The sequence below is a fragment of the Grammomys surdaster genome, unplaced genomic scaffold (assembly GCF_004785775.1).
Source record: "Grammomys surdaster isolate TR1022 unplaced genomic scaffold, NIH_TR_1.0 139, whole genome shotgun sequence".
NCBI classification, from domain to species: Eukaryota; Metazoa; Chordata; class Mammalia; order Rodentia; family Muridae; genus Grammomys; species Grammomys surdaster.
The window spans coordinates 136,711-159,520 of NW_021604597.1; the positions used below are offsets into that span (position 1 = coordinate 136,711).

The following is a 22,810-nucleotide window of genomic DNA, read 5'->3' on the forward strand; positions in this document are numbered from 1 at the left end:
ATGAAACCTTCTGAAATCATAGTCTTACAAAATTTGTGTGTGTGTGCACGCACACACACACACACACACACACACACACACACACACACGTGCATATAGTGGTGTCTTGACATAGCAGGTTATGTCAACTATCTGTCTAGAAAAATTGGAATGTTCTTCCTATAATCAAGCTTGCTATCACAATATAGAGATCTCAAGCAGGACCTAGGGCACATTATTTTCCTTTTGGTTTGTTTTCTATACTGCTCCTCTCTCAAGAAAAAAATAATGAACACATGAATTGATATTATATGCCAAATCAAAAAGGAACTGAGATGGTATTTGAAGGAAAATGTAGGACTCACTTGGCTGCTGGATTTTCGCTGAGTCAATGGGCTTTAAGATGAATTTTCCCTGTGAATCCGAGTATAGGTCATTCATAAGCAGCCCAGGCAAGGGGGGGAAAGCAGTGAAAATTCTTGAGTTTGACCTACTGAAGTTTTTTTGAAGGTTGGTCATCATAATATCATGTAGATACTCATAGCCTATAAGAAGAAAATAAGAATATGATTTAAAACCAATAATAATGAGTAAACATCTTGGAAAGATCAGGAATTCAAGGCCAATACCTAATTATAGTACAAGCAATATACAGTAAACCAGTAGCCAACATCAAACTAAATGGAACCTTGACGCAATCTCATTAAGATCAGGGACTATCATGCCTTCCCACTCTCCCCCTACCTATTCAATATAGTACTGGAAGTCCTAACTAGAGCAATTAGACAACAAAAAGTAGGCAAAGGGATACAAATAGGAAAGAAATAAGTCAAAATATTTGCAGGTAATATGATAGTATACTTAAGTGTCTCCAAAATTTCCAACAGAGAACTCCTAAACCCGATAAAGAATTTCAGCAAAGGGGCTGGTTATAAAATCAACTCACACAAATCAGTAGCCTTCCTCTTCTGGAAAGATAAATAGACTGCGAAAGAAATAAGGGAAATGACAGCCTTCATAATAGTCACAAATAATACAAAATACCTTGGTGTGAATCTAACTAAGCATGTGAAAGACCTCTATGACAAGAACTTCAAGTCTCTGAAGAAAGAAATTAAATAAGATCTCAGAAGATAGATCTACCATGTTCATGGATTGGCAGAATTGATATTGTAAAAATGACCATATTGCCTAAAGCAATCTACTGATGCAATGCAATCCCTAAAAATCCCAACTCAATTGTTTACAGAGTTAGAAAAGAAAATTCTCATGTTCATTTGGAATAAAAACCCAGGATAGCAAAAACTATTCTCAACTATAAAAGAACTTTATAGTCCTTTTATATATAGAACTTTTATATATAGTTCATTTATATATATAGTTCTTTTAATTAGAGAAGAATCACCATCCCTGATCTCAAGCTGTATTACAGAGCAATAGTGATAAAAACTGCATGGTATTGGTACAGAGACAGGCAAGAAAGTCAATGAAATAACATTGAAGACCCAGAAATGAACCCACACACCTGTGTTCACTTGATCTTTGACAAAGGAGCCAAAACTGTCCAGTGGAAAAAGGACAACATTTTCAACAAATGGTGCTGGTTCAACTGGAGGAAAACATGCAGAAGAATGCACATCGATCCATTCTTATCTCCTTGTAGAAAGCTCAACTCCAAGTGGATAAATGACCTTTACATAAAAGCAGATACACTCAAACTAATAGAAGAGAAGGTGGGAAAGAACCTTGAATACTTGGTCACAGGGGAAAAGTTCATAAACAGAACACCAATGGCTTATGCTCTAAGATCAAGAATTGACAAATGGGACTTCATAAATTTGCAAAGTTTCTGTAAGGCAAAGGACATTGTCAATAAGACAAAATGGCAACCAACAGATTGGGAAAAGATCTTTATGAATCCCACATCTGATAGAGGCTATCCAATATATATCCAATATATTCAAATAACTCAAGAAATTAGACTCCAGGCAACCAAATAACCCTAGATAAAATGGGCTATGGAGCCAAACAAAGAATTCTCAACTGAGGAAACTCAGATGGTCAAGAAGCACCTAAAAAAATGTTTTGCATCCTTAGTCCTCAGGGAAATGCAAATCAAAACAACCCTGAGATTCCATCTCACACCAGTCAGAATGGCTAAGATCAAAAACACAAGTAAAAGTAGATGCTGGCAAGGATGTGGAGACAGAGGAAAACTCCTCCATGTTGTTGGGATTGCAAAATGGTGCAACCACTTTTGGAAATTTAGTCTGGTGGTTCCTCAGAAAATTGGACGTAGCATTACCTGAGGACCCAGCTATACCACTCGTGGGCATATACCAGAAGATGGTCCAACATATAACAAGGACATATGCTCCAATATGTTCATAGCAGCCTTATTTATAATAGCCAGAAGATGGAAAATCCAGTTGTCTTTCAACAGAAGAATTCATACAAAAAAAATGTGGTGCATTCACACAATGGAGTATTAATCAGCTATTAAAAAGAATGAATTCAAGAAATTCTTAGGTAAATTGATGGAACTAGAGAAACATCCTGAGTGAGGTAACTCAATCACAGAAGAACACACATGGTATTCACTCACGAATAATTGGATATTAGCCTAAAAGCTTGAAATTCCCAAGATTCAACTCACAGACCACATGAAGATCATGAAGAAGAAAGACAAAGTGGGGGTGCTTCATTGCTTCTTAGAAGTAACAAAATACTCAATGGAGCAAATATAGAGACAAAGTATGAGACCATTCCACCTAGGTATCCATCCCATGTGCAGTCACCAAAGGTAGACAATGTCAGGAAGTGCATGCTGACAGGAGCTTGATATAGTTTTCTCCTTAGAGGTCTGCGAGAGTCTGACATATTCAGAGGTGGATGTTCACAGCTAACCATTGAACTGATCAAGTGGTTCCCAATGGAGGAGTCAGAAAGAAGACTGAAGGAGCTGAACAGGTTTGCAGCCCTGTGAGGAGTACAATACCAACATACCAGAGCTCCCAGAGTCTAAACCACCAGCCTGAGAGCACAATTGGAGGAACTCATGGCACCAGCTGTATATTTAGGGGAGGATGGCCTTGTTGGTCCCAACTTATGGGGGAATTCGATGGTGGGGAGGTGGGAATTGGGGTGTAGGTAGGGGCACATCCTCATAGAAGCAGGAGGAGGTGGGATGGGATGGGGGTTCATGGGCAGGAGGGGGAAATGAGGTAAGGGGATAACATCTGAAATGTAAATAAAATATCCACTAAAAAAGAATATGGTTTGAAACTAATAATAAAGAATATGAGGAAACCTTCTAGTGGGATTTAACATGCACTGCTACATTTTATGTCTCATTCTTCTTCTGGACAATGTAGACTGAACACTCTAAGGATTAGGAGATTTACAAGAATATTATGATAAAGAAAGGATGTGTATGCTGAAAACTAAAATCGAGGAGAAAAATTTCAATTGATCACTTCATATAGACCCATCAGAGCACTTTGTATGACAGACATTTGCTGTGTTCTACATTGACAGTATTAAGACCTGCCTGTTATAGTCTAGATATTAATAAGATTTTGAAATCATAAGAAATTTACCATATATATATATGGTTTATAGGCTACCACTCTATAAGTAATTATATTAGCCATGTCAATATTAAGCTAGAACAAAGAAACAATTTTAGACAGGAATCTAAATTTTAGGCTAAAACAAAGAAATAGGCTTCAGACATGAAAATGAACTTGGCCTAGGACAGGGAAGTAGGCTCAGATACTTTGGTCATCCTGAAGCTCTTAGAAACAGTGCTCAATCACAGGGCTGTGCTCATAAGTGAGTTTAACGCCTTGCTTTTTCTTTGACTATTTGTGTTTATTATCTTGCCTGTTCTTGACTATTTGCATCTATTGAATTGCTAGACCATCATCCTAGAACTAAACTTAACACATGCATGTAATCAAAATGGTATGAAAGCATAAAGGAGGAGGGGGATGGGATAGGGGCTTCTAGGGAGGGGAAATGGAAAAAGAGTATGACATCTGTATTGTAAAAAAACTAAAATATCCAATTTAAAAAAAAGGAGAAGATTCACAAAGGAAAGTGCAAAAAAAAAAAAAAAAACCAAAAACAAAGCTGAGTAAAAAAACATGTTTCTCCATAGAGGCATATGAACAACAATCATTGAATTATAAACTCTCTCTTGTCTGCTACACCAAGGGAGGACACGAAAACACACTCAAAGGACAATTCGGTGTCTTTAAGGAAACTTTGGTCAGAAGAATTTTTTCTGGTTTGTATGTGTCAAGATTTCTCAGAAGCAGTAAGAATAATTCTTTTCTCACAACACAATTTTTAGACTGTTCTGACAAACTGACTCTGCACTAGAAATACATAGAGAAATTTGGAAGTAAATCCAGGTGCTTGATATGTTCTTCCATGTATTAAGTCATTTCTTCTCTAAAGAAATGTTAGAGAGTATGACTGTGTTTTGGATATGGTTTTCTAGGTGTTTGAAACCTTATTTTGTCCATTTCTGATGAATCACCAATATAATTAAAGTCTTGATTTGCTTTTCCTACTGACATGATACATATACATTTACAATTTTCACTATGAAACAGAATCTACATAGTTTGGAATGAACAGAAAATTTTTTAAAGTTGTCGAATTTCTTTCTGCTCATGGGATATCTTCCCACACATGCAAAACAAAAGAAGTCTTATGACACCAGTTTCCTTTAAGACAGAGAATTGCTCTTTGAATGTGTTTTTGTTTTAATTTTAGACTTATTTATACTTATTTTGGTTTATAACTGTTTTGCTCTGATGTATATCTTTGTACCATACTGAGCCTGATGCCTATGCAGGACAGACCAGGGAATTTAATTCTATGAAACTGGAATTATGAATGGTGACGAGCTATCACATGTGTGTTGGGAATCACTGAAACATTTCGACTCCTAGTAGGATTTTTTGTAATGACAGCAACTAATTTTTTCAGTTATTTTCTTCATAAATATTATAACCAGAGTTTGTTTAGATTTTTTTAGCAACATTATATTTCCCAAGTGGAAAACTCAGAAGTTTTAGTTATTTTTTGACAAACCTCAGAATCTTTCAATAATGACATGTTTTCATGTGACTAAAGGCTAAAGTTATTATATATGAATTTAATGAATGAAATACTGTTATTTTGCTTATATATATATATATATATATATATATATATATATATATATGATTGAATAATAAAAACATTGAGATTTCAGGCTTAGAGCATGGAACTCAGCTAGTCCTTCCTTAGATTTCCCTGTTACTTACCTTGGAGTGCTCTTGGAGCTTCCTCATGGCCAGGACAGAACCATAGTTGGTAATTTTCAATGTTCTAGGAGCAGAAAAGAACAAATCACCATAAATAATATGATAGAACAATTTTAAAAATATCTAGTGATATTCTTTATTTACAATTTCCAGCTCTCTACCAGGGAGATTATACCAGTATTAATGGTATGTTTTCTGACCACAGGTTTGAGACATCAGGACTGATTTCAGGAGAAAACCCTTGGGTGCTTGCATTTCCTCTCTGAGAGTACCTTGGTCTATTGATCCACAGTAGAATAAGAAATTGCACTCAGCCATCAAGAGTAACAAAGTCAATATTATTACAAAATGACTCACATAGATCTCTGCAGTCTGTCAGTGGAATACTGAACTTTAATTTTACAAGAGCACACAACTTAATACCCACAGAGTCATATACTCACAGTGATTATGATTACATGATAAAAAATATTTGAAAGCTATGGTTACTTCGGCAACATGAGAAAAATAGACAAAAACAGAGAGGATTTGAGGGTGCCTAGGAATACACACAACCACTGGCTTTAATTCAGAGATAGCTAGTCTGTGGAAGGGATGAAGATGTGTCTAACCAGGAAAATTGGTCACATACTGAAAAGAAGTTCCATAACATAATTATGGCATACAGAGTTTTGGATATGAAAAAAAATCATATAAATAGGAAATTCTGTTGAAATTGTTAGCAACATCCAGTAGTGATTAAGTTGATAATATTCTCTAACTGGAGTTATCATTTATTGTACTCCCGTGTTGATTCACGATTTAAACCAAGGAATTGTTCCATAGAGTTCTTAAGTATTACACTAGGGGACAAAATTCCACACAGGCAGACACTCATAACTCCACACACCAAACATACAAAGAGAAGAAAGAGTAAGACAGACAGAGAGAGATAGAGAGATAGAGACAATGAAACAGACTGAAATTCAGAGAGTCATCATACAAACTTGCAGGAAGTGATAGAGAGGAAAATACACATATGCAGAAAACACATATACAAAATACACATACCTACACAAAACACATACACATGCATGTACAAACACACACACACACACACAGAAAAATAGAGAGGGAGAGAATTACGAAGACTTACACATGCACATTTTAAAACAGAAATATCAAATATACAAAGATGTTTAAAAACAGAAAGAACAGAGAAATAAATATACAAACATATTTATTAAAGATTAAAATCAACAACAACAACACACCAGAACATGCATGCTTACATCTTCACACACAGGAAAATGAAAATGAGAAGGAATTGGTCAGGAGAGAAGTTATATCCCATAAAGGAAGTGTAATAAAATTTTAATGAAGAGAAATAAATAAAGAAATAAAGAAAGGAAGGAAGGAAGGAAGGAAGGAAGGAAGGAAGGAAGGTAGGAAGGAAGGAAGGATAAATCTTGTTCCCTGTATAATTGGCAGGCAACCTTTAAATCAGGTGTGTACATATGAATAATTAATTTCACTTTATTACAATGTATATTTATTGTCTAGTGATAGTAAAATATAGCTCAATACAACTTAACTATGAATTACATTTCTATGGAAACGCAGACAAGAAATTCAAGAAAAAAGTCCCTCTTAAGGTGATTATTATAACTCAGATGCCTTTAGTTCCAAAGGGAGTAGATAGTAAGTTATGATTGTAAATTTATCATAATTAAATATCACCTGTATTATTTATATGTATACATACTTGCACAAACATGGACCACAAAAACAAAATTCGATTTTAACTCAAAGTAACTTGAAAATAACTTACAGGCATTCTTATCATTGGCAGTACCTTCTCAATTACATCATTCACTGTATCAATGGTTGTTGCTGATACACATAAAGGCTATGGAAAATACAGAGAAGAATGGTATGAAGTAACTTTGAAGCTAGTGATTACAAAATTAGCTATTGGCTAACCATTACTTATAACGTACAGTCTAAAATGGAAACGTTAGTATAGAATAAACATCTTGTTTTCTTCCCTTGAGATAAATCTGGAAGACTGTCATTCTACCATATTTATCACAAAATTAACTATGTGGGTACTTGGAATACAAACATAACTGTAACAGGTAGTGTATGATAAAGGAAAACTTAGTAGCCATGTGTACAGGAGCTCAGCATCCTGATTTTTCTTTTATCTGAAGCAGACAGACAAGGAGGGTGGTAATCAAAGAGCACATCAAATTGCTTCCTCCTCACCTAGACTTCCATCATTTTATACCCTTACTTTCATTCACAGCATATGCACAGTTCTAAGAAAATCAGGATAAATAGCACCTTCAGTTTTAAAAGGGAAAGAAAAGAAAAAACAAACAGAAACAAGAGAAAATTTAAAAACAAAATGAGCAAAAGATGAGTGAGAACTCTCTCCATATCAAGCTTTCTGTATAGATGATATCGTAGTTAGATGATATTCAGATCTACAACACTGAAATACATAATGGTGATAGAACTAGTAACACAAAATAAGTATTTTAGAATTATCCATCACTTAATACTCCCAAGAACAATCAAGATGCTTGCATTATTAGCTCTCTACTGCATCTCATATTTAGAATCTCTCCCAGAGACTTAGGAATACAGCAAGAAGAAAATAGCATGAAATCAAATGATAGGAATCTGAGAAGATACCACTGATATATGGAAATTCTAATACATTACCATAGTGTATGACAGTGAGCCTATAGTAATATGTTTATGAAGATTGTTTCTTTAGTATCAGCTATCTGAAATAAGCATTCTATGTTTCTAGGAAACAATCTCTTAAATAAGAACGTAGCACAACTGCCCCCTCACTATCCTAAAACAACCTTGAACCATGAAAATAGAAAACCGCTTAATAAGCCATCTGATTCACAGCTTTTATTTATTGTCTTCTAACCAGTTGGCATAACCTATTACTCTGAAAACAATTGGGTGTATGTGTGCCTGTGCATGCATGTGTGTGTGTGTGTGTGTGTGTATGCTTGTGCATGCATCTGTGTGTGTACATGCATGTGTGTGCATACATGTTTTTTTGTGTGCACGAGTGTGTATATGTACGTGTGTACATGCATTTATATGTGTGATTATGTGTCTGTGAGTGTTTGTGTGTTTTGGTGATGATTCATCCAAGACCCTATAGTAACATGCCAGGTTACTTGAACCAGGAATATGTCAGCAATTCTCAGCAGAGAATATCAACCTTATAATAGATCACATGTTCCCACTACGAGGAAGAATCGGTTTTTCATAATAGTTCTATAATACATATTAATATGTTTAATGTAGAAAAGAAAATAATACCATAAGATAGAAATAAAATCCCTGTAAATTTTGAAATCACATATTAATCAACTAAATGTGAAACAATGAGTTGTTGCTATTACTAACAAGATATGAATTTCAAAACAGATTACATAAAGGCATTTAAGGCATGTAGGAAAATGCTGTCCTTCAGTCATGGCACAGGCATTGACTCCTGAAGATAGTACATGTAATTTTTACCTCTACAATATTAAGTATGAAGGACAGTATTTTATGTATTTGTATTTGAAGTCAAAAGTAGGAGAAGACATGCATAACTTAGGGAGAGGTTTGGGGATATCTTGTGATTCATGCAGGTCATTTGCCAGTAGGTTTATATACTTATATGAAACTGTCAAATAAAAATGACTCTAAAATAATCTGGATCCATATATTTTAAAATATAAAGAGAGACTGAGGGATCAACTTTGAATCCAATAATGAGGATAAAAGGAAAAATTCAGTGAAAAAGAAATCCTTAAGTAGGAATAGCAAAAACATTTTCCTAATTAATCCTTAGGAAAAAAATAAAGATTTATTATAAGTGTAATGAAATACATGGATGATTCAAATAACCCTTAAGCCTAAAAGCCAAACTGTAACCATAAAAATCAAAGAAAACCAGCAAAAAATTGACAAATATATGAAGAATCATTGCTGAATACTCACTAGAGAACATTGAGAATGAAAGGAAATAGAGTATACTTTTATGTAAATTAGAAGAATGTTTTATGTTCTAAAATCATCTCTTCAGGGACAAAAGGGAAATAAACATATCATCACATAAAGAAAACTTAAAAAGAATCTATTACCAATCTTTTGAACTATAATGATTTTCAATAATAATGGAAAGATAAAATAGGAAAGCACTAGAGTTCTGTGTGAAAATCAGGAAAAATTTTTCCTTTCAGAAATTGGATCTAAGTCACAATGGCGTTGAAAGACATCAGGGAAATAACACATGTACAATCCTGAGCATTTGCCATAGCTGAAATCAAGCAGCAGAAGGAAGAGAAGACTTCCTTATAGGACTATCTGCTCTTAACTTCTCTCTCCTGAGGACAGATCTGGTTCAACCCAACTAGTGAGTGTTCTCCTAGTTTATGTCACTGGTTAGAAATTACTTTTATATTACAATTTTCTCTTTCATTACTGTTTTGTGTGAACTTGATAGTATGAAGATCAAATTGCTTGATGATCATTGTACACTCCTTGCTAAGTTTAGTGCAATTTCAACAGTGACATGTTAGAATATTGACTCTAAGTACATTTGATATGCATTAGCTTTTACAAAAATCACAGACACGGTGATTCTCTGAGCCACATACTATTCTGCTTACAGCAGGAAAGGGCTTCAAGGTTCTGCACGATAATTCCTGATCAGCTCTAAACTGAATAGTGAAAATGGGGCAATAATATAAATATCAGAAAAATAGACAATTATTTAATAGCTATGTGTGTACCTCAATGATAAAACTAGTATGAAGTATGTGAAAAAACATGAGGTTTATCCTAAGCACTTTACACACATGAACACAGACACATAAACACACACACACACACACACCAATGGTAAGTTAATAAGAATGATTTGTAAACAGATATTACATGAAAAGATATCCCTATGCCTACACTCAAATAAATTCCAGGACAAAGAGCCATGATTATGTAGTTGGCCTTCCAAAGTCAGAGTGAGAATGCCTGGTAAGAGACACACTGAAAGAGCAGAGGACAGATTTAAAAAGATAAAATGCTATGAAATATGTGGTTGTGTAGAGAAAATTAATTCTTGATATTTTGCTTTGTTTAAGATTTGCTTAAGATTATCGTATATAATAACTGTTTTTGTTTAGACACAAATATTTTAAAATAAATAATAGTTGAAAAATATGTAAGTTAATATATGAGATATAAGAACTCAGGGAAAAAACACTTTGATAATAATAATAATAATAATAATAATAATACTTGACTTAGCAATGAGAGCTCTTGAAACCACAATACATAATTTTCAGTCATTTAAAAAAATATGTCCTCTTTTTTGTTGCTTTAGCATGTGGCTCAATAGTGCTTCATATTGCTTTCTATATCTCACGTGTAACAGACACGTGTGTGCATGCCATACACATACAGCTTTTCCATATTTGTAAATTCTTTCAATCTCTCCTCTCATCTCTGCCCTCCACCCCTTCTTATGACCATTATTCTATAAATCGCCCGTGTCACTGCTAGTCATGAACTTGAAATATAGGTTTTGGTTTTATATTCCCATACACTGTCACAGTTTAGAATGTCCTCAGTGAATATCTCCAGTGAGAAGTTTTTCTTGATATCATTTCTGGCTTCTTTAACGCATCTGCCAAAAAACAATAAAAACACACAATATAGAAAAATGAATTTGCTAGGAGCTTACTTTAAGATAATCACTGTTAATATTTTATAAGTACCATCTTAGTGTTAAATAGCAGACAATCAGCTTAGCAATATGCGTTCTAGGATTGGGGAATACTTAAAAATTTTTCAGAACCAAAACCATCATCAAGCAATAGCACATTGACCTAGGAAGCACAGCCAGAACTTGTTTTTGCAAGGTTGTAGTCAACCTGATTACATCTGGAATCATCTACAGTCCTGAACTGGAAGGGGCACCTGTGATCCAGATCTTGAGCCTGGAAGACACAGACTTCTGACTTGGACCTTGACATGAAGATCTTGAGGCATAGTGGCCATGAAAAGTTTAAGCCCAGACAAGGTACAACACACCCACCATTAATCCCTAAAGATTGGGGGAAGTAGATCTCTGAGTAAAGGTTAGTCTGAAACAAAGTAAGTTCCATATCTAATTCATATGTAATTCCATATCTAACTCCATATTTAATCTTTCCTACACCTTCTGTAGGATGCCTACATAAGAACATTGGAAGAAGGAAGACTCATGCTTTGTCTCTTTGCACTTACTGCCAGACCATCTGTTGATATCTACTTCTTCAGGATTACTGTTTATACAGAAAATCAGGTAAAATCAACTAGCTTCATGGTAGCCTGAATATCCACTAGTAATTGTTCTTGGACTGAGAAATTACTAAACTTTTTGATTTTCCATTCAAATCAGCCCATTGTTGGTTTGGTTGAACTACAGACCATAAGTCATTATTGTAAATTCTCTTAATATAGAGAGACAGGTCCTGTGGCTCTAGACTAAGTTCTGTGACTAATACACAAGGAAAAGGCAAAACTCTACTTGACCTCAAAGGAGGAAGTAGCAGATGGTTTGAATGGACACGGTAGAGTAACATCTGTAGAGTGGACTTTAAAGTAAGACTGAAGAGTACTGTTTACTCCAATATAAAGAGGAGACAATGAATGCAGAACTTTCCCAAAATTGAATGAAATAGATATTGAATGTGATAGATAAGAGAATCTAAAGCAGTATCCAGTGATTATCTAATGAATAACAAATTTAGAGACAATCTAACAAATATATTTTCAAGAAAGTAATAAAGCACAAACTGCAATTCCCATATCAGTACAAAATTAAAGTATAATCACAAGTAAAATACCTTTTGAGAAAATAGTACCACCGATCTTTCTGTTCTTTCGAACTGCAATATTAAAAGTGAAAACAGGATTAGAGTCTTGACAATGCTAAGACTTTTAAGATTATTGCTCATAAAAATTATTATAAGCCAATGGCTATCAGGAGGGTGCAGGGGTAGATGGTATTCCCCACATAACTGCCCTTCTCAATGACATATTTCACTGGAACACAGGAAGCCGAAAATAGTGTGGAAGCTAATTGGGAATGTCTAGATTGACTATTTCCAAGAGCAGTGTAACTATGGCAGTGCCAACAACTTCTCTTAGCTTTAGTTTCATATATAAAAGGATAGTTAAGACAGCATCTTCTTAGCATGAGTTCAGGTTCACATAAAAGGTATCATTATTCACACTAAACTGCAAGTAAGGTATATGGCATTTGGTTAAAATACACTTAATCCAGGGAGAACACCTTTTAGAAAGAAATATTGTTTATTCCCTCGTGTGAATTACAGAATTGGCATACAAGACAGGGGATACTAGAAACTAGTGCTTTATTTCTGTAAGTCATATCATTAACTCTCCTGGTACAATTAATAATAAGCACACCATTACTCAACTGTAGCATGTAATACTCAAAGATGGATTACAGATGAATTAATTATGCTAATACTTTATAACTGTGATTTTTATGTTGAATGAGTTAGACCTCATTGATATTTCACACATTCACACAGTCATCAACATTATCTTGTTGATCAGTGTTTTTCTTTCCAAACTGCAACCCTTACCCAATGTACTATTTTTCTTCCCCATGTTCACAATCCTATATCAGGTTTTGTTTTTCTATCTGTAAGCTAATGTGTACATTGTTTTCTCTTTCTGAAAATATTATCTATGCTGTAACGTAATTTCATCATCAGAATTTTCTATTCCCTTTTGTCATGATTCTAACATCCAGCACTCAAACTGAATATTCATATTGTAATTTTATGTAATTTCATGTGAAACAGTGGACTGATTGTTGACCAAAGTCTGGCACATTCATGTTTCTACCATTAAATGCTTACCCACTGTGTACTCTGCCTACAACCATTTTTATCAGAAGGGTGGATGATGCCTGTGCTCCTCATCCTACAATAACACATATATAGAGACAACACATCTAATATCACTAAAATAAAAAGTGACATAGCAGGAAACCACATGGGCACATGTTGACATAATGGGGGTAGTTCTAGTGATTTGATCAGGACCTTCATGTAAACACTGAGGGTCCTGTTCCCCAATAGTACTTGATTGATCAATAAAACTGTTACTGGCCAATGAGGTATGTAGAATCAGCAGGACTTCTAATTTTACCACAGGAAGGTTAGCAGATGAAGGGGATGAGGAAAAGAAAATGATTCACTATGCTAAAGAGGGAGAAAGATTCACCAATCATGGGAGATGTGAGGCAGATAGGCCATTATCTGCTTTCTCAACATGGCTGGGGTTACAGACAGGATATTGGAAACAGAATAATGCCAATGGTAGATTTAGGGTGCTGAGCTAGGACTAAGGCGACTGCATAAACAAAGTTGAAGGCAGATTCAGAGGTATTGAGCTGAGAGTGAAAAAAAGGGCATGATAACTGAGGAAAACACATTTAAACTGTCTTACAATCATCAACATTATCTTGTTGATCGTGTCTTTCTTATTCAAACTGCAACCCTTACACAATACACTATTTTTCTTCCCCATGTTCACAATCCTATATCAGGTTTTGTTTTTCTATCTATAAGCTAATGTGTACATTGTTTCCTCTTTCTGAAAAAAATTATCTGGACAAGAGTCTGGACAATTATCATATCAAATAAATTAATGTGTATGTGTCTAACAGCTGCAGATCCAATGGACTCTTATCCCTTGATCGTTATTCTCATCAACTAAACATTAGACAACAGTCAAACTCTGCTACACTGACATTCAAATACTTGAGCATTCAACGAGTAACTACTTTTAGTTCTGTTCAATTACATACTATGTTTTACAGAAATTAAATGAGAAATATTGGAGTTATTGGTCAAATTTAATTATACTATACAGTATTATTTCAGAGAAATCAATTTGTGTGATTATGAGGGAAAGAAAGAGGAGGATATGGTGAGTTCTTTTATCAGCATTCTTCATAGAAGACTTCATGTCTACATAGAAGACAATTTACCTGTGTTCTGCCCTAAGAATCTTTTGGAGGCCTAATGAACCTCACAGATAAAATACTAAGGAATATACTCATATGTGAAATGCATGTTGTGGAAATTATAGACAAGGGTCATCACAGAAGGGGAAATTAGAGTCGGCAACCTGTATATAAACGGACTAAAATAAATTCTAATTTTGCAAACATTCTGATTAATTGGTTTAACCTATAAATTATGACACACTATTTTGCCCCACACTTTCTATAGCTATCATCTTGTGAATAGAAATCCAACTGTAAGTCTTACCGAAAGGTGGCCACAAAATTTCCAGTGGGCCAAAACAGGAAAAGGGTCTTTGAACTACAGTTTTCATTTCTCCTGACAAGGTCCACATCATCCATGACCCACAGGAAATTAAGTGGGATGATACATTTTATCTTAAACTTCTTCTTATTCCTAGAAAGAGAATCAAGTGTCTCTGTTAGTTTGATTTGCATTGTAGTTTGAATTGCTTGTAGAAATACACAGTTCTTCAAGCCCTAGAGCAGAGGAGTACTCCTCAATTTTATCACTCAGGCACTGTTCAAGCCATGATAGATAGAATTCATCAAAGCCTGTGTTAAAAACAGGTATTGGATACAAGCTTCTCAATGCACACAAATAGACATATTGTGATGGTGAATGACTATACTATGAATATGTGTGTGTGTGTGTGTGTGTGTGTGTGTGTGTGTTTGTGATGTATGGCATTTTTAGAAAGTTATATGCATTAGAATTTCTTCCCTTAAGTTTGTTAATTCATAATCATTTTGCTTTATTTCCATAATGTCCATACCAAAAATATTAGTTAAAATTTTGTACTTTACTTAATTAATTGTAATAATCTTTCCAAAATTAATACAAACATGTTGTCTGACTGAATCAAATTCATTTTCCATTGTCCTTATCTGTACACTAAGAAGTCATGTCAGGTCACTACAATGGCTCCACTAGTACATGTACAAAGTACATCTCATACACGTATCCAAAAAAGATGAGTATTTATCCCCAATATTTAAACAAATAATTATAAATATGTCTTTCTATCAAGCACTCTGATCTGATCAAAAGTGTTCATAAGAAATATTAATCTTTTTTTATTATTATTATTCTACTTTTTAAAATCAAATCATGATTTTTACTTATTCACACAGGGGTTATAAACACAAAAAGGCAGGAAGTGGTGAAGGGGATGACACCAGAGCGTGGGTGTTCTGGAGAAGTACAGATATCTTTTCAGAACAGGGGATAGGTCACATGACTCTGCCTATGATTCACTTGTCCTTATCTAAGTTGGTATTATTCACCAAGGCTACCTATTTACAATAAGGTCTATGACCACTCAGGATGGTAAATTTCCACAAAAGCTGCCTGTTTACAATAGCTTATAGCCCTCTGTTTCAATGTTTTTCCACAGAGACCCAATACTTGGTGTTAGTATACATGTACCCCTCAAACTGAATAAACTCTATTATTGATGTCGTTCCCCAAAGCAGTTACAAATTTATGAGAACAAACCTTAAATTATTTACTCGACAATTTCAGTGCCAACTTCATACCTTCTAGAATAATATGAAGGCTATAACCATAGCCAGGAACTTCTTGGTACCTGCAGTTTCCCCTGATTAGTAGCTACTATTACTAGGGCCAGTGGCTGCTTTTTCTCTCTTCGTACTAATTTGGAAAATATGAGGTGCAGAGGCTTACATGTATTCCCACTTGCATGAAAGGATCTTAATCAGGGATTATCACTCTTGCTTCTACCTGGAAGCAACAAGCAAGAGGACACCTGCTTCTCATATTTTATATATTTTATTTTGACAACATGTCTCACTGTATAGTCCACATATCCTTCAAAGTTTCAATACTCATAGGTCAGATGTAACAATGTTAGAATTACTGATATGTGCTTGCACATCTGCCTCTGTTTAGAGTTGTTGAAATACTTTCCCCAGATTCAAATAGCAGAATAGCACCCTAAATAATTCATGTTATAAAAATGTATCTAAAACCTGTGTCAAAAAAAATTGAGAATCGTGTAGAGGAGTGTTCACCGAACCTCAACCATGGTAGAGGAAAAGAAGCTGGTATCATGAAGTAATCAAGTAAATATAGTCTTTTTAAAAAAAGAAGTGAAAAAGCATATTTTCTTTTTACAAAAAGGCCATATAAAGTGTAGTCTCTCATTGTAAGGAACACATATTGCACATACTTACAAGTTACTAGACACAACCAAGACATCATTAAATAAGGATAGATGTCTTTTATTCTTTTTGTTGCCACTGGTGATTTCAACAGGGCCTTGGCACAGCAAGGAGCGATGCATGTCTCCTCTGTCTTCCTTCACAAGGCTTTCCATATAGGAAAAATAATATACCCCATTACAGGTCTCCACCTGACAGAACAACATTCAGTGGGTAAGTTATAAGACCAATGTTCATACTAAATTTTAAAGGGTTCGTGATATTAAAACACAGGAAATACAGTTGAAAGAGCAGATATGAGGAATATTATAGAAACATTTATAATGACAACAGTTAATATATGGAATATATGTATGAAATTCAAAAATAATGAGATATTAAAAGATAATTTTAATTCTTAACATAAAAGATATGCTAATGAGGCAGTCATAAGAAATTGAAACTATCTAGAATGATGAAAATTTAGAAATAAGCAGCTGGCATACATTGTCTTCTGAAGGTATAATTGGATTAATTTAAACAATTCAAGCCAAAGACCTCTGTTTTTGACGGTGATGTTCAGCTGAGTTGTCAAAACTGTTATAATAAAGTAGATCTCTGTGAAATCAGAAAAATAAACAAATGTGCCAGCATTCAAAAAATATTTGTGAATTTGGTCTTCTCTAGGAAAAGGGGTCACTGCTTTGCCTCTAGCCTGTGCTTCCTGAAAGGATATCAACATTGATTATAGGAAGTAAAAATACTTGTACATTTTAAAGTCTCCATCTAGATATCAGTACCTCTCCATGCCCTTCCATCTCCTATGCTATGCTAACTGTAGAGTCCCCTCTCCATCTTTATGAATGTAAAGTTTCTTTTACTCAAGTTAGCCCCATTTTTCTCTCCTGATATTCTTTCTTCTCTGGAACCCAGCCTTGGCCACACCAAATCTGTTCCTTTTTTCCTCTCTGAACATGTTTCCTCTCTTATCCATACTGAAATTCTTCCAAAATAATGGAGTGGAAAATCCGGTGGTGGTTTCTTTATTAGGACCTGCTCAAACAAACGGAATTCTTTCAAAGAATATGTACAGAGGCACCATATCCTTTAATTAGAACGCCTTTAAGATTCCTGTGAATCAAAGTGTCAAAGAGAAACAGTCACCAACAGTTGTCATCACAAACTTCAAACAAGAATGTAGAGACATGATAAAAAAATAATACCAACTCAATTTCATGATAAACAAAATCGAAAGTAAATGAACATATCTGGAAATTAGTTCCTGTCTATTCTGAATTAATGTTCAAATACTCAGAAATATATTCCAAAGGATACAATATTTGTTAGAAACAAAAACAATTTGAAGAAAACCAGCGATTTGGGGTCTATCAAGGAAGCCAGACTAAGTTTTTTTGAAAAATCTTTGTAGTCAGGGTGGTTAAATCAATTGAGTTGCACAGAAAATAATCCTCACTCTTAACTTGGACAGAATTTTTTTAAGATATACAAAATTCATTCTCCTGTATGCTCAAATTACACCTCTCCTCACAGAATAAGGTTGTTTCCACAGAAGACTGGTACTAAATATTCCTACAATAACTACCTTTTCACGAAACCACTGCTGAGTTGAGAGTTAGTTCATATGATCTGGAGGAATTAAGATAAAACACTTCCTGATACAATTAGTCTATCAGGAGAATCAACTTATTTAAAAAAATACCTTTTCCGTGGAGCCTGGAAGGAAGAAATTTTCAATGGACTTAAAATTTTACTTTGTCTTCCTACTCCTGAACACCAAACTGGTGACTGCAGTTGGTTGACAAACCACTGAAGTCTGAGGCCTCTGCAGTAGTCAGGCTGAAGGGCCATTGTGATGTCACTAGTCTAAGGCTCATGCAGTCTGACACAGTGACACATCCATTGCCTTTCCTTATACCTAGTGACTTTCAAAAATTATTTTTTAATACTTGTTGAACCATAAGTCTTTGTAAGAAATAACATATTTTTGACAACCAGATAGATAGATAGATAGACAGACAGACAGACAACTACAATAACATATGTGCAACAATAAGAAAACTATTTGTGTAAAATATTATGAAGTGTATATTCATCTCCAAAGTATCTCAATTTCTAACTATTTTCAACATATCAAGGGATAAAGTGAAAAAGACAACATGTAGATATCATTAACACTGTGAACCTTAGAGTCTAGTAAATGCAAAAATCACAGGAAACTCTGCAGTATGAGGCAGAAAAGACATATTTATTAGGATATAATAAAGTTCATATGATAAAGCTGAGAAGATTAAAGAATTATGATTAAAATAACTGGAATATACTCTTTAAATCTTATCATTAATTAAATAGCATAGCATATGAAAATAAAATAATCACAGAAAAACCCATTTCAAATTAGAACTGTGATGTCCATAGTGTAAGGACATATCTGAGGAAATGTCACATATGATTCTCAAGTGCTTGTACAGAGTAACAGATTGTTCTCAATCACATGTACATTTGTTTGAAATGATATAGATAATAAATAATAGATAGCAGAGAGAGATGGATTTATGTCTACACTAATATGTGTACAAGAATAGGAAAACAAATTGTGTAAAGTATTGTGAAATGTATATTCATCCCCATAGATTCTCAACACTTACCTGTTTTAACCTATAAAATGTTAAGGCAAAAAAAAAAAAAGGCAGCATTCAGATATCATTAACACTATGGGCCTAAGAGTGCAAGACACGAGAAAAATCTCAAGGGTCCTTAAAGAAAACTGTGCTCCATAGACATTTATGCACAGGAACGTCAGACAGCATTGAAGACTACTGAAGAGATTACATGTTTATGAGTATAAAATAACATTTTTATACTAAAGCCTAGAGGCAAAAAGAATAGGGAACGAAATATCATAGGAGATAATCTGTGAATCTCACAATTAAATACATAGTATACCATAAATATACAACAATCATAGAAAGATCTTATAAAATTAGAATGCCTGAGTCTTTGAAATGATTGAATTTTCAGACTACTTATAAACTGTGCCTTCTAAAAACAGTGCAGTTTCACGGATATGTGCAAGTATACAGTACTAATTAAGACAGCAAAAGTCCACAAACCTGGAAAGTTCTTCATAATGATTTTCTGCTGCATAATTCTGATTTCAAATGGCTGATACATTACATTATGATAAAGAAAAAAATGTGAAATGTCTGTGTTGAATGCCTTAACTCTTTGTAAACTAACATATATTGATGTCAAGAAAATAATCAGGTTTTCCTAATGATTAAATCTAGTTATTTCTCAGGGAGTCCAAATATTCTAAACTGCCAATCTTGGTCCAGCTCAAGATAAAGATGGATTCCAGCTGGTTAGACACAAAGAGTCTCTGCTCCACACTTTGTCTACCTATTTGATCCCTTGAGTATTTTGTTCTTCTTTCTAAGGACTGAAGCATCCACACTTTAGTCTTCTTCTTGAGCTTCATGTGGTCTGTGAATTGTATCTTGGGTATTCCAAGCATTGGGGATAATATCTAATTATCAGTGAGTGCATACCATGTGTGTTCTTTTGTGATTGGGTTACCTCACTCAGATCCTATGAAGGCTTGATGCCCCAGTGTAGGGGAATTTGAGGACAGGGAGGCAGATGTGGGTGGATGGGTGGGTGGGTTGGGGAACACCCCATAGAAGAAGTGGAGAGGGGATGGGATAGGGAGTTTCTTTGGGCAGGTTACCAGGAAAGGAAATAAAGTTTGAAATGTAAAAAAAGAAAATAGCCAATAAAAAAAATTAACAAACATAAAGGCCCAAACCAAAATTAGTATTTACCAAACATTAGTTTAAAAATTACACTTGTTCAGGAAAAAGAGTCATTTCCCTTGCCTCTGGTAAAAGAAACCTATGGCAACCTAGTGACTTGTGACTCCTATCAGGATCTTCAATAGTCACAATGACAATTCCTGTTATCTGAACAGGAAGTAAAAGTAAGTCTTATACATCTTACTTACATTTCTGTTTCTTCCCAAACATCTCCATCACCTTCTGCACTGAGCTAACTCCCAAAATGTTATAAAACTACCCTTCTCTTAATGGAGGCAAGGTTTCTCTCCCAAATATCTCCAATTTTACACCCTGGTATTCTCCATTCTTTCCTAGACAGCATTGGTAAAACTTAGCATCTCTCTACTGTAAATACTTCCAGATGCCTCTGAACATTTTTATTTTATCCATAATAACCTGCTTCCCTATAATAATGAAGTAGCTACTTTTTGGTGGTGTCTTTACTCGACCCTGCTCATACAAGACAAATATTAACACATTAAGTAAATAGCACTCTGCCCAAAACATATGATATATCTTTCAATGAATATCTAGACACACCAGCTTTTAGGTAGATAGCATTTAGGACCAATGAGATTCAGAGTCAGGAGGAACAGCAGCCAATGGTTGTCATCATACACTTCAAACAATAACTAAAGAGAAGTTAAAAAATAATACCAACTCAATTTCATGATAAACAAAATTGAAAGTAAATGAACTTTTACTGGAAATTAGATCCTTTCTAATCTGAATTAATGTTCAAATACGTAAATATTTGAAAGAACAAAATACATGTTGGAAACTATAACAATTTGAGGAAAACCAGAGATTTTGGGGTCTATCAAGGAAGCCAGACCAAATTTTTTTGAAAAATCTTTGAACTCAGTGTGGCTAAAACAACTGAGTTGCACACAAAATAATCCTCACTCATAACTTGGAAAGATTTTTTTTTTTTAAGATTTATAGAATCCATTCTCCTGAATGCTGAAAGCATACCTCTCCCCACAGATTAAGGTTGTTTCTACAAAAGATTGATACTAAATATTCCTATAATGACTACCTTTTAAGTAAATCACTGCTGAGTTGAGAGTTAGTTCATATGATCTGGAGGAATATTAATTAATTAAGATAAAACACTTCCTGATACAATTAGTCTATCAGGAGAATCAAATTATTTATAAAAATACCTTTTCCGTGGAGCCTGGAAAGGAGAAATTTTCAGCTGGCTTAAAATTTTATTTTGCCTTCCTACTCTAGAACACCAAACTGGTGACTGCAGTTTGTAGACAAACCACTGAAGTCTGAGGCCTCTGCAGTAGTCAGGCTGAAGGGCCATTGTGGTGTCATTAGTCTAAGGCTCATGCCCTCTGACACAGTGACACATACATTGCCTTTCCTTATACCTAGTTACTTTCAAAAATTGTTTTTAATGGTTGTTGAACCATAAGTCTTTGTAAGGAATAACATATTTCAACAAGCATACATATGTATATGAAAGTTATATATGTAAGAGATATAGACAAAGATGATAGTTCAATAGACAGGTAGATTGATAGCTACACTTTCGGTGGTTCTTTGCTGTACCCTGTACATACAATTGAAATACTAAAACAAGTATTAAATGAAAGTCACGCTTCCCAAAACAAATGATTTATATTTCAAAGAATATGTGGAAAGACACCAACTTTTACATAGAAAGCATTTAAGACTCATGAGGTTCAAGGAGCCAGCAAGAACAGTAGGCAATGGTTATCATCACACATATCAAAAAATAATGTAAAGATATTTTATAAAAATAATACCAACTCAGTTTCATGATATTCAGAAATAAAGACTTTTTCCCTGTGTTTAAATACCATTCTAATTACTCCCTTAGAACAGGCACTTACCCAAAAGATTAGGAAAAATATTTAGTCTTCAAACATTCTTTCTTTACCAGCAATTATATATTTAAATATAATTTGCTTTGCATTACTGACAGATTCACTTTGTTCCTCTTGAACAACTTGAAGTAAACTGAGGATACTTACTCCATGGTAAGTCATGCAAGTTCTGAAAATAGAAACACTGATGCATGCTTTCAGAACACAGCTCAAGAATGGAGTTGTGTGAGAATCCTGAGTGCTTGTGAGAAAGCTCTAAGAAAACAAGATGTGAATTTGTAGCCTCAGTTTCTTCAAACAAAGAATTGTTCCTGGAGTTTTTTGTATACCTCCCAGGGGTAGTGGATAGGTGTGAATTTACTTCAGCTCTTGTTATTCACATGCCTCCATGGAAATACAGGTTTGTGCCATGTGTGGCTTGTCCTTGTAATTGAACTCCTTACTTCTGTGACTCTTTTTCTTTTACTCTTTATTTATTTCTTCCCCCCAACCCACCTCTTGATTCCCCCCCACACACCC

The 22,810-nt window shown here is 34.5% G+C and overlaps 1 protein-coding gene across 1 annotated transcript in view; it reads right to left on the reverse strand.

The window, feature by feature from the left end:
- LOC114617987 overlaps nucleotides 1-16,751 on the reverse strand; it is an 86,713-nt gene extending 69,962 nt beyond the window's left edge. Inside the window, 7 exon segments of the mRNA XM_028763670.1 lie at nucleotides 345-524; nucleotides 5,301-5,364; nucleotides 7,111-7,188; nucleotides 10,908-10,989; nucleotides 12,194-12,235; nucleotides 14,660-14,809; nucleotides 16,609-16,751. Coding sequence (XP_028619503.1) covers nucleotides 345-524; nucleotides 5,301-5,364; nucleotides 7,111-7,188; nucleotides 10,908-10,989; nucleotides 12,194-12,235; nucleotides 14,660-14,809; nucleotides 16,609-16,751 — 739 coding nt within the window.
- Nucleotides 16,752-22,810: the final 6,059 nt, after the last annotated feature.